The sequence below is a fragment of the Rhinoderma darwinii genome, chromosome 2 (assembly GCF_050947455.1).
Source record: "Rhinoderma darwinii isolate aRhiDar2 chromosome 2, aRhiDar2.hap1, whole genome shotgun sequence".
NCBI lineage: Eukaryota > Metazoa > Chordata > Amphibia > Anura > Rhinodermatidae > Rhinoderma > Rhinoderma darwinii.
Window position 1 is genome coordinate 63,053,783 of NC_134688.1, and position 14,356 is coordinate 63,068,138.

A 14,356-nucleotide genomic window follows, 5' to 3' on the forward strand; every position below is an offset into this window, starting at 1 on the left:
GGTGTTTTATGGGGGTTTCTAATATATAAGGCCCTCAAAACCACTTCAGAACTGAACTCGTCCCTGAAAAAAATAGCTTTTTGACATTTTCTTAAAAATATGAGAAATTGCTGCTAAAGTTCTAAGCCTTGTAACGTCCTAGAAAAGTAAAAGGATATTCAAACAACGATGCAGACATAAAGTAGACATATGGGAAATGTTAATTAGTAACTATTTTGTGTGGTATTACTATCTGTTTTACAAGCAGATACATTTAAATATGGAAAAATCATAATTTCTTCACATTTTCTCTACATTTTCGTGTTTTTCCACAAATAAGCAATGAATTTATCGACCAAATTTTTTCACTAACATAAAGTACAATATGTCACGAGAAAACAATCTCAGAATCAATTGGATAGGTAAAAGCATTCCAGAGTTATTACCACATAAAGTGACACATGTCAGATGTAAAAAAATGGGTCTGGTCCTCAAGGCCAAAATGAGCTGGGTCCTCAAGGGGTTACGTTATACATCATTGTAAACATTGGGTACAATCCAGCAGTGGACAATACACAAGATATTTTATTATTGTATTTTATAATATAACTTTTTTTCTTGTATATTAAACTCCTGGAGAACTCCATTACGATTTTACTTTAGACATTTTAAATTATACAAAGTTAAAATCAGATCTGAAACATATTAATATTTTTGATATTTGCATGTATCAACGCAAACTATAACATTATGTAAAAGTGCATTGTTTTTCCTTTTTAGGGCAAACCATTGAAGAGAGAGGAGATATTTGTTGCTGTGAAAACATGCAAAAAGTTTCACAAAGATAGAAGTATGTTTTCTCTTTTAATATAGTTCATTATTGTGTAAAATGAGAGGATTTTTTTTATTACTGCGGAAAAAAATTGTGGTTTGTTCTTTGTCTTTTGTTTTCAGAAGATTTAAGAGCTCATGATAATGAAAGCGGACATAACGGTACAAACAATAATGTTGTCCAGTAATATGAAGAACTATGATTATTGTTCCTTGATTTTATAAACTCTGTTATTGGCTGAATTAACCTAAAAAAAAAAATAAAAAAAAAAAAATAATGTAGCAATGAATATTCCTCCAAAAATTTTCCTCGTTTAAAGTTTTTTGTTTTTTTTAACCCTTTATACATTTAGGACCTCTTAAAGAAAATAAGAGCCTTACTCTAGTTGTAAATAAATGCAGATGATGAACTTGGATGAATCTGCCACAGGCTATCCAAAAGACTTAGTAAATCATGTAATATTTTAGAACTCATTGCGTGTCGTATTACCAGCATTTGCCACCATTACTGCATATCATGTACCCATCATATCTGAGAAAATTAGATCGATTGAAAGAGCCAACTGTATGTTAGGCAATGCGCATATTACATTTCTGGCCTACATTTAACGTATACGCAGGGAAAAACTCCCGACGTATACCTTAAACATAGGCTGTGATGGATGCCTTAACAGTGGCATCCTTCACCATAAAGTTTAATGGTATATGTTAAATGAATATATCATGAGCTCTCATGAGCTTTTTATAGCCTATGGGTGACGGATTCCACTGTTAGGCTGGGTTCACACGACCTATTTTCAGGCGTAATGGAGGCGTTTTACACCTCGAATTACGCCTGAAAACGCAGCTCGTAATTTTACGACCTGTAATTTTACGCGTCGCTGTCAAAAGACGGCGCGTAAAATAACAGCCTCGTCAAAGAAGTGCAGGACACTTCTTGGGACGTAATTGGAGCCGTTTTTCATTGAATCCAATGAAGAACAGCTCCAAATTACGTCCGTAATTGACGCCTCGCAAGACGCGAGTATGAGCAATTACGTCTGAAATGCAGGAGCTGTTTTCTCCATAATTGATGTTATCGTGTGCACATACCCTTAGGTATCCATTTAACGTATACGTCATGAAAGGCTATTTAAAAAAAACATTTACGTTAAACCTTGGGTCTCAAACTCGGCTGGGTAAGTGGGCCACACATAGAATGTGAAGTTGACGGGCCGCATAACTTTCAAATTTGATACAATACAAAATTATTGCTAATCAATTATTTTAACTACTATAATAATACTACATTACTATGATAATATTACATTACTATAACAATACTGCATTACTGTAATACTACATTACTATAATAAATGCAACATTACTATAACAATACTACATTACTATAATACTACATTACTATAAACAATACTACAGTACTATAATAATACTACATTACTATAATACTACATTACTATAACAATACTACATTATATTTCTATAATACTACATTACTGTAACAATAGTACATTACTATAATAACAATACTACATTACTATAATAACAATACTACATTACTATAATACTACATTACTATAACATTACTACATTACTATAATAATAGCGCTGGGTGTAAACTACTGGAAATTTGCGAGTTTACTCCACATGCTTATTTTAGCAATCCAGTATTAGTGTCGCTAAATGCAGTCTGGCGGCTCAGTTGGCAGCGTTTGGCAGACACAAGAATGTCAGGATTAAGCAGCCTCTGTAGATATTGCCACAGTTCCCTCTGTAGATACAGCCACAGTTTCTTCTGTAGATACAGCCACAGTTTCTTCTGTAGATACTGCCACAGTTCCCTCTGTAGATACTGCCACAGTTCCCTCTGTAGATACTGCCACAGTTCCCTCTGTAGATACTGCCACAGTTCCCTCTGTAGATACTGCCACAGTTCCCTCTGTAGATACTGCCACAGTTCCCTCTGTAGATACTGCCACAGTTCCCTCTGTAGATACTGCCACAGTTCCCTCTGTAGATACAGCCACAGTTCCCTCTGTAGATACTGCCACAGTTCCCTCTGTAGATACTGCCGCAGTTCCCTCTGCCACAGGATATGTCATAAATGTCAGATTGATGAGGGTCCCACCTCTGGGACCCATACCTGTCTCTAGAACTGGGCCCCCTAATCCCCGTTCTAGCTCACGCTGACTCCTGGCCACTTCCTGATTACATGGTCGGGACATGGTAAGGAGTTACGGAAAAAGCGTAACTCGCTGAGTTACGCTGTTTCCATGACTCCCATATTAGTGAATGGCAGTTACGGAGAGCAGCATAGCATGCAAGCTTTGCTGAGAACTACTATTCTGTTCTATGGGAGTTACGGAAACAACGTAGCTCACCGAGTTAGGCTGTTACCATAACTCCTGACCATGTAATCAGTAAGTGGCCGGGAGGCAGCGTGAGCACAAAAAGCTAGAACGGCGTTTAGGGGGCACCGTTCTAGAAATAAGTGCGGATCCCAGAAATGGGACCCGCATCTATCTGACGTTTATGAAATATCCTGAAGGTATGTCCTAAATGTCCTTCATGGGAAAACCCCTATAAGAAAAAAGGTATACTAATGTATACCAACCAGATGGATGGTGAAAGTACACTCTTTTGGCCTCCATCGGGTTGATGGAGTCCTATGGAGACGTAAAACGTAGTGTATTAAGTGCCTTATTCGGGATTTGTTGATATTTTTTGCCATGTTTTATCTTTTCATGTTATGGATTTTAGTAGGTGTTTTTTATTCCTTTTTTTTTCTTAATAAAAACATTTTGTCATCTTTGTCAGATGTGATAAAGTGAATGAAAATGAAATAATTTTGAATCCTTTTGAAATTTATATTAATGGGAATGCCCACCCTCGATTGATTGTCCATTTTTTTAAATTTAAATTGGCTCAAAATTCTGTGCTGATGACATTTTTTAATTTACAGTATATAGTTACATAGGTTGAAAAAAGACACAGGTCCATCAGGTTCAACGTCTCTCAATAAATTACCCGTCATGCTTGATTAATTATAACCCTCAATGTAATTTGAAAATAAATAAATATCTAAATATTTAAATGCTGACATAGTATCTGCTATCACTACAATGGGTGTCCCCTTGTCCTTGGAGGGAACAGATCATGTGCTAGTTCTCTGTATTGACCACACATGTACTTATACATATTAATAAGATCCCCTCTAATACGTATTTTTTCCAAGCTAAACAAACCCAATTTTTCTAGCCTTTTCGTTGTAAGCGACACCTCCCATCCGATTTAATAATCTCGTTGCCCGCCTTTGAACCCTCTCCAGTTCTCCTATGTCCTTTTTACTATGTGGAGCCCAAAACTGATTTCCATATTCTAGATGTGCCCTTACAAGGGATTTATGGAGTGGTAATATTACATTTGAATCATGGATTTTTATCTCCCTTTTTATACACCCTAAAATACTATTTGCTTTTGCAGCTGCTGCCTGACTTTGAGTGCTGCTGCTTAGCTTGTTACCAGAATACCCAGGTCCTTCTCTTGTTCCATTTAATGTATATGAATTAATACTATTACTGTGTCCTAGGTACATTACTTTGCAGTTATCAACATTAAATTTCATCTGCCATGTTTTTGCCCATGCTGCCAGCTTTTCTAGGTCTTTCTGTAGTATTTTAAAGTCAAGCTCAGTTTTAAGTATCATACAAAGTTTTGTATTGTCAGCAAAAACTGACACCTTGCTATCAATCCCATCCACAAGGTCATTAATAAAGAAATTAAAAAGAATTGGGCCTAACACCGATCCTTGTAGTACCCCGGTGCTGACTTCAACCCATTTTGAGTAATTTCCATTTTTAACAACTCTTTGTTTTGTGCCCCTTAACCAATCCTTTACACACTTGCATACACGTTCCCCCAGTCCTTGTGTCTGTAGTTTCAGAACGAGACTGTTGTGTGCAACAGTATCAAATGCTTTTACAAAATCCAAATAAATTACATCAGCCGCATGACCAGATTTGCACTTACCTCCTCATAGAGACCGAGCATGTTAGTTAGGCACGACCTGTTTTTCATGAATCCATGCTGGTTATCAGTTATTAGACTCTTCTCCGCTATATACTTTTGTAGTTCATCTCTTAGAATACCCTCAAATACTTGACATACCATAGATGTCAAACTTACTGGACGGTAGTTACTCGGTTCCACCTTTTCACCCTTCCTAAATATTGGTACAACATCAGCCGTCCTCCATTCCTGTAGCACTGATCGTGTTACAAGAGAATCTAAGAAGATAAGATAATGGTCTGTCCAATACTTTGCTCAATTCCCTTAAAGTGTAGCTAAACGTTTGACAAACTTTTGACATGTTATAGTGACTGTTGGGGGTTCGAGCACTGAGACCCCCAACAATCTCTAGAACGAAGCAGCTGAAGTTCTCGTATGAGCTATTTCCGGAAATAAATGTATCTGTGTACGGATTCAATAGAAAGTCTATGAGCCCGTACACGATACATCGGCTTTCCGGAAAAAGCCGAACAGACACGAAGCGGCTGAGCACTCACATGAGCACTTCAGCTGGTTCGTTCTAGAGATTGGTGGCGGTCTCAGTGTTCGGACCCCCACCAATCCAAACTTCTGACATGTCTCTATGACTTGTCAGAAGTTTGTCAAATGTTTAGCTACACTTTAATACTCATGGATCATTGCCGTCTGGGCCAGGGGCTTTATCAATATTTAATTTGCTCAGACGCAGCTGTACTTCCTCCTGTGTTATGTAGGTAATATTGGGTGGGGAACCTTTATCACTGTCCCCCTGAACATCTGGTACTCGGTACTTATCAATGAACACAGATGAAAAGTATGTGTTTAATATCTCAGCTCTCCCTTTGTCCTCTACAATTGTATTCCCATGCTCATCTTTAAGAGGGCCAAAATGATCACATTTTTTATTTTTGCCATTAATATATTATAAAAAATGTTGGGATTTATTTTAATGTCATTAGCGATTTGTTTTTCTGTAGATCACTTTGCTAACTTGATTTCATTTTTACATTTTCTATTAAGATATATGTAAGTCTGGAAGGCTTCTGCTCAGCTCTCAGCCTTCAATGTTTTCAAAGCTGTTTGTTTTTGTCTTATTATATTCAGTAATTCCCTATTCATCCATATTGGTCTCCTTTTATTCCTAGACATTTTGTTACCAGCGGGTATAAACTTACTACACGATTTATGTAATATATATTTAAAAGCTCCCCATTTATCTTCAGTGTCCCTATTTACCATTACATGATCCCAGTCAACAAGACTAAGTGTTTTCCTCAGTCTATTGAATTTTGCGTTCTTAAAATTCCAGGTTTTTGTTGCTCCCTTCGTATTGTTTTATTGAAAATTATTTCTAATGCCCAAGTGCTCCCATACCTCCACATCTGATATTGTGTCTGGTCTATAAGATAAAACCATATCCAGCACATTATCCCCTCTGGTTGGTTTATTAACCAACTGAGTGAAATAATGGTCTTGAATTGTGTATAAAAACTTACAGCATTTAGAAAAACCAGCAGCCTCTATGTCCCAATTAATGTCAGGATAGTTAAAATCCCCCATTATAAGGACCCCATTATTATTTGCTGCCTTTTGTATCTGTTGCAGCATTTCATCCTCAGCCTGTTCCGCTATGTTCGGTGGCTTATAACAAACTCCAGTTAGCAGTTTACCGTTATTAACCACTCAATGAATATCTACCCATAAAGACTCCACACTGTCAGTCTCCCCCAATGTCTTCATTCAGGACTGGTCTTGGGCCTTATACATACGACAGGGTCCGAGTGTCGGCCAATAAAAACGGCCGCTTTGGACCGTTTTTCCCGGCTGTTTTGCATCCGTTCCGATTCCGTTCCGGGCTGTATTGCCGTTTTTAACGTCCGATTTTGACCCGTTTTGCATCCGTTTTTCTCCCTGTCCGTTTTAAAATCGGATGAATTTCATTTGTACAATTTTTGCCACACACTTTCCTCTGTAGATAACGCCACACACTGCCCTCTGTAGATACTCCCACACCCCCTGTAGTTAGTGCCACACAGCCCCCTGTAGGTAGTGCCACACAGCCCCCTGTAATGCCACACAGCCCCCTGAAAGTAGTGGCACACAGCCCCCTGTAGGTAGTGGCACACAGCCACCTGTAGGTAGTGGCACACAGCCACCTGTAGGTAGTGGCACACAGCCCCCTGTAGGTAGTGGCACACAGCCCCCTGTAGGTAGTCGCACTCAGCCCCCTGTAAGTAGTGGCACTCAGCCCCCTGTAGGTAGTGGCACTCAGCCCCCTGTAGGTAGTGGCACACAACCCCCTGTAGGTAGTGGCACACTGCCCCCTGTAGGTAGTGGCACACTGCCCCCTGTAGGTAGTGGCACACTGCCCCCTGTAGGTAGCGGCACACTGCCCCCTGTAGGTAGCGGCACACTGCCCCCTGTAGGTAGCGGCACACTGCCCCCTGTAGGTAGCGGCACACTGCCCCCTGTAGGTAGCGGCACACTGCCCCCTGTAGGTAGCGGCACACTGCCCCCGGTAGGTAGCGGCACCCAGCCCCCTGGTAGGTAATGCCACACAGGCCCCCGGTAGGTAATGCCACACAGCCCCCCCGGTAGGTAATGCCGCACAGCCCCCTGTAGGTAGTTCTACACAGCACCCCCCATAGATGGCACCCCCCCCCCTACCTGTCTGTAGATAGTGCCACCATTCCAAGAGAAGTCCCTGACTTCAATGTCCATATATGGACACCGTGAAGTCATGGACTTCTCCTGGAGTGTAAACACGGGCCACAGGGTCGAGGATTCTGCATCAGAAGTGCCTGATGTCACAGTCTCCAGTAATGTCAGGCACTTCTGAAGCAGAATCCCCGACCCTGTGGCCAGTGTTTCCACTCCAGGAGAAGTCCCTGACTTCACTATGTCCATATATGGACACAGTGACTTCAAGCACTTCTAAAGCGGAATCCCCAGCTACAGCGTTGGAACAGATTCCAGTGATGGCCGTGTATTACCCGGCCCCATAGACTTCTATGGGGGCCGGGAGAAGAGCCGAAAATAGGGCATGTCCCATTTTTTGACGGCCGGGTTTCCTGGGCCGTCAAAAAATCGGTCATGTGAATAGCCCCATTAGGGGTCTATTGTTCCTACTGTGGCCGTGTGATGGCCGTTTTATGAACGGCCGTCACACGATCGGGAAACCCTGTCGTGTGAATAAGGTCTTAGGCTGGATTTTACAAACAGACAAACCCCTCCACCTTTTTTATGTTTTCTATTCCTTCTGAATACGGTGTAGCCCCCCCACATTTGTCACCCAGTCATGGTTCTCATCCAGCCAGGTTTCTGTTATGCTCACTACATTATAATCCATGTTGGTCATTAGAATGTCCAACTCGTCCATTTTAGTTGCAAGACTTCTTGCATTCGCCAGCATACCTTTAATCTTACCAACACCTTTAATATTCCTAGGTCCATATTTATTCCTGTTCATCACCCTCTTCGGCTTGCTATCCCCATCCCCCACTAAATCCCCATTTTCCTCTTCTTTATCCCACTCCCTATGTACTCTAACTAACCCCGCTTGTGTATCCCCAACCTCCCTCCCCCAGATCTTAGTTTAAAAGCTCCTCCAGACGTCTAACCATTCTTTCCCCCAGCACAGCTGCACCCTCCCCATTTAGATGAAGCCCGTCTCTACCATAGAGCCTGTAGCCGACAGAGAAGTCAGCCCAGTTCTCCATGAACCCAAACCCTTCCTTCCTGCACCAATTTCTAAGCCACTTATTTAACTCCCTAATCTCCTGCTGTCTTTCTAGTGAGGCTCTTGGCACTGGTAGTATTTCTGAAAACACTACCTTGGAGGTCCTGGACTTTATCATCTCTCCTAGTTCCCTAAAATCATTTTTAAGGACCTTCCATCTCCCACTGACTTTGTCATTGGTACCAATGTGTACCATGACTGCCGGGTCTTCCCCAGCCCCATCCAGTAATCTGTCTATTCGATCCGCAATATGCTGCACCCGAGCACCCGGCAGACAACACACTGTTCTTCGTTCACGGTTGTGGCGACAGATTACCCTATCTGTCCGCCTAATAATAAAATCCCCTACCACCAGTATCTGTCCGACCTTTGCTGCACTCCTACTTCCATCCCTCCTACAGCAGTCCTTGTCCTGGTTGCTAGGAGCAACGCCCTGTTGTAGTGATGCTGGCTCTGGACTTGCATCCCTAATATCAGCCAAACAGGCATATTTACTAGCTTGTGCCAGTTCAGGACTAGCCTCCCTGGCACTTTTTCCCCTACCCCTTCCTCTAACAGTTACCCAGCTACTAATCTACTAATATATGCTAAATATATATTATTTATATTAGTCAGAGCTCAGCTTTTTGCCAAGTCCCCTGCATAGACGTAGTTACATTCTGACACCACTGGAAGGAGCTTACTGCATACTGTATGAATTCAATAATAAAACAGTATGCAGTAAGCACCAAAGCTCCCCCTAGTGGTGGCAAAGTGTTATCATTTAATTATTTGTCTATGCAGGGGATTTGGAGCTTAGCATCAGAAAAATATTGTTCCAATTACCATTAAGATATATAAAGAAAAGGATTTTGAACCTAAAACCAACATGATGTTAAAAGGTTATTCACGTGGACGTGGCATGCGCGCTGAACGAGATGACCGCATGAATAGAGAGCTTCGAGTGTAATACGAATAATCCGCAGACATCTATACTTATTTGGAGTATTGGCAGGCTTCTTCATCAAGACTCTTATTCCTAAGGCATCAGGGATCACTCCCAAAAGATTATCGCAGTATTTCTGAGTGACCAACGACGCGAGGAGACCCTGACATTGCGGTCCCTGCCCGGTCTACATGCGCTCTCCAGCTTGCCTGCTCCCCTCTGGATACCTCCATCTCGCAGTGAGTGTACTGACTGGACACCTTGCCGTAGTTCCGGCTCATCCTCCTCTTTCACTCCTGGTTGCGGGAGATTTTGCAGAGAGTCGCGAGGGCGTTTAGGCCTAAGCCACGGCATAGATTTACGACAGTACAATAGGGCGTAGTACTGCACACAACCTACCTGCTTCTCTCCGACTCCTAGTATTTGACGGCTGCATCACATCCTGATGCCTTTTCTGCCATGGATCTTTTGACAGAGGATACGACGGAGAAGCCGGACATAGTGGCATAATTTGAAAGATAAGACAAGGCCAGGATAGTCCCTTGTGCGTCATAGTAGTCAAAGCACCCTACAAGATACTCTTTCTTCCTGAGGGCTCCTTGATAGCAGTCTTCTCGATTTCACAGATGAATTTCGAGACATAATACCAGACTCATATTCCCTCTTTTAATTTGACGATTGATGTAATGGCCATATTCTAATACGCTGGATTAGGGGGAAAGGGGACATAGCTTTACAGACGATCAGGTGTGATTTGAAGTATACTCACCATGGTAAAGGGTAATAAACAGGAGGGCTGTGGCACACCGAAACAACAGAAAAAAGCACAGACATTGATAAATTCCTCAGATAAAGATCCCCGGCATCCAAAAGGGATAATTGTAAAGCTGTGTCTACTCAGCCTTGTCAACCGGATCAAACGGACCCCTCAGGCGAAAGTTCGGGCGATGAGAGACTACGAGGGGATACCTCTTCCATACATCTCTCCCAAAATACTATGCAAAATATTATTGAGAATGCACTTAAGCCTGTTTTGAAGGAATTGCTGGACATTAAGCAAGAAATGCGACAAATACATAGCAGAGTGGATCAGCTAGAAGAGACTCAAACTTCTATGATAAGGTTTGGAAAATCCACTAAGAAATTCTTTGGTAATTGCGGGCTCATTTAAACAACATATTATCGTATGTGGAAGACCAAGACAATCGAGGGAGAAGAAACAATCTTAGTTTACAAGATATCCCGAAGTCTATTTCCCCTTCTTATATTATGGGCACTACCTACGAGATCTTAAAATCCTTACAGCTCGCTGAACAAGCGGCTGACCTGGCCATTGAAAGGGCACATCCGGCATTAAGGCAAAAGCCGAGAGATGGAGAACCGCTTTGTGATGTCATATGTTGGATTATGAACTCCACACGCCGGGATATTGCTCTTAGAACAGCCAGAGACACTCCAGAGTTTTCATATGATTGCAATCATATTCTGATATTCCAGGATATCTCTTCTGCTACTATTAACAAACGCAGACAGCGGAAACCCCTTACGAATGTTATGAGGGCCAAGATATTTTATATCGGTGGCTATTCCCCTTTGGGATTTCATTTTCCCTAAATGGCTCGATGAAAGTAATCAGAAGACCGGACGATCTTGTCCCCCTATTTGCGGAAATTGGACTTTATCCACAAATCCATCTCTCATGGCTTCAGATTACAGATGTTGCATCTCTCCCGGATCTACCTAGATATGTCTCTTGTACATCTACTGATAATAAGATCAGTCGCAAGAGACTTTCAGCATCATTGGAGTTCCATCCAGACGACACCTAGAGATGAGAGGTGTTGGGTTGCCGTTGGAATGTTATGGTTACTGAGGGTAGCTTGTCTCTTTCTTCATCACGACATCTGACTCTACCACTGGATGGTTATCCTTTTCTGTAGATCACGATATCCTTTGAAACTTTGTGAGAGATTCAGATGGACTCATAGTTACTATTTTTTGAATGATTTCAATGTCCTTTTTTCTCTCTTTATACAGCAGACAATTGGAGTTACAGTTGTCTCAATTGTAAATTAATAATCTTAGATCTGTTTGTTTTTTGAATATCTAGGTAACTTGTCTACAGAAAGTTAGTTATTGTTGAGAATGTCTAAAATTAAGGATACCACATGGAATGTGAAAGGGATGATTTCTCCGACCAAAAGGTCCCGATTGTTTCACATATTACGGAAACAGCATACTGATGTAGCTATACTTCAAGAGACCCACTTTGTAACTGGGAAACTCTCATCACTCCCTACTTCCTATTTCTCCACATGGTATCACACACAACATCCTACATCCAAAAAGCGGGGGCGTATCTATTGCAATTAGAAAATCCATCCCGTTTACTCTTATCTCACAATTAGCTGACCCGGGAGGGAGGTTTCTATTTTGGAAAGGCCTAATTAGGTACATTAGTTACGATTGTAGGCATTTACACACCTAATGACCAACAAATACCCTGGATCATAGATACTATGTCTCAACTAAAACTCTTCCAGTCTGGGATTTGTATTTTGGGGGGGAGATCTCGATGTAGCAATGGAACCTCTGTTAGACTCTTCTACAGGTCATTCACAACAGTCCTATAGAGGCCTCAGAGCTCTACATAGAATGTTCTCAGATATGCAACTTAGGGATGTTTGGAGATCCTTTTTCCCGTCAAGAAGGGACTGCACTTTTTATTCGATTCCTCACAAGTCATATAACAGAATAGATTATTTGTTTGTCAGATCCTCCCATCTTCCTCTGGTTTCTCATGTGTCTATAGGACAGATTGTGGTTTCTGATCATGCACCGGTCTCTATGTCAATTGGTTTTACATCCCTGCCGAAAAAGTCGTACAACTGGAGGCTCAACAAAACTCTCTTGCAATCCGTCACAAAAAAAAGTATAGCCAGCTCACTTGCTAAATATTTTGAAGAAAATGTTGGTCCTGAGGTCTCCATGCCAATAATTTGGGAAGCTCACAGAACGGTTATAAGGGGCGAATTTATTTCATTAGGGTCAAGGGTAAAGAAAGCACAATGTAAAGAAGTAGATGATACTTTGCACAAGATATTACAACTTGAGGGCAAACATAAAAAGTCACTAACAAGCCAGGTTCAAGCTGAACTGACACTACAGAGGGAACGTTTGAAACAAACATTGAACTTGAAAGCTTCTAAGGTTTATTTATACACTCAACATGCTATGTATGTACACGGTAATAGAGGGTCCAAACTTATGGCCCTCATGTAAAAAAAAAGAGACCGGAACAACTGCACATAGACTCCATTAGATCGGATAACGGGGTTTTACTCAGGGAAATGTCGGCTATTGCAGTCCAATTTACACAATACTATGAGTCCCTTTATAATCTTAGAGACCAGGAGTCTGGAGAGGCCTCTGTTCTGAAAAAACAACTGACATGGGACTTCTTGAGTGATCTTCATTTGCCTTCTCTCAATAGTAGTCAGCATGAGTCTTTGTCTCAACCATTCTCCATACGAGAGTTAGAGAAGGCTCTAGTAGATTTACCGATGCGGAAGAGTCCGGGACTGGATGGCTTGCCAGCGGTCTATTACAAGTCCTTTAGGGATCTCCTCCTTCATCATATGCTTAATCAGGGGCGTAGCTAAAGAATCATGGGCCCCGATGCAAAAGTTCTTATTGCCCCCCCCCCGCAAACTTCTCATGGCCGACGGTCGCTGGGTCTCCTAAGTTACCCAACAATGCAGCACTAGCAGCCATATTATAAGTGCCCTATCTCCTACATAAGGAGATGGGCACTGTAATGTAGGTAACAGCAGTGGTTTTTATTTAGAAAAACTATCTATTTTTACCACTTTATGAGCGACTTTTAGCTTTATGCTAATTAGTTTCTTAATGCTCAACTGGGCATGTTTTTACTTTAGACCAAGTGGGCGTTGTACAGAGGAGTGTATGACGCTGACCAATCAGTGACCAATCAGCGTCATACACTACTCTCCATTCATTTACACTGCATTAGCGATATAGCTATATCGTTATGTGCAGCTACATACACACACTATAACATTACTGCAGTGTCCTGACAATGAATATACAGTACATTACCTCCAGCCAGGACGTGATGTGTATTCAGAATCCTGACACGTCTGAATCTTTTCTGTGAGATTTCTAGCAAGGCAAACGTAATCTCGCGAGATTACGATGTAAACGAGATTACGTTTGCCTTGCTGTAAATCTCACAGAAAGATTCAGAAGTGTCAGGATTCTGAATACACATGACGTCCTGGCTGGAGGTAATGTATATAAGGCCCAGCAGACAGTTTCACACATGATGGGATTAGATACAGTGGCTCAGCAGACAGTATCACACATGATGGCATTAGATACAGTACTTTAGCAGACAGTATTACACATGATAGGATTAGATATAAGGCCCAGCAGACAGTATCACACATTATAGGATTAGATACAGTGGCTCGGCAATCAGTAATACACATTATAGGAGTAGAGATAGGTCCCAGCAAACAGTATCACACATGATGGGATTAGATACAGTAGCTCAGCAGACAGTATCACACTTGATAGGATTAGATACAGTAGCTCACCAGACAGTATCACACATGATCGGATTAGATATAGGGCCCAGCTCGCTGACATTGCGGCTCCAACACTGGACCCAGGAAAAGTAAGAATAATAATTGTTTTGCTTTTTTATGTGTTACTAATTATTTTTGTGTGTTTGTGTAATTTTACAAGTTCGGTTGTTGGACTACTTCGGATTCGGGGACTACTTCAATGACAGCGTTTTTTTATTCTCAATA

The 14,356-nt window shown here is 41.5% G+C and overlaps 1 protein-coding gene across 1 annotated transcript in view; it reads left to right on the forward strand.

Annotated features, from left to right (window-relative positions):
- B3GLCT (beta 3-glucosyltransferase) overlaps window positions 1-14,356 on the forward strand; it is a 567,539-nt gene that overhangs the window by 518,432 nt on the left and 34,751 nt on the right. Inside the window, exon 10 of the mRNA XM_075851692.1 lies at window positions 760-829. Within this exon, the coding sequence (XP_075707807.1) occupies window positions 760-829 (70 nt within the window). The remainder of the gene's footprint in view (window positions 1-759; window positions 830-14,356) is intronic.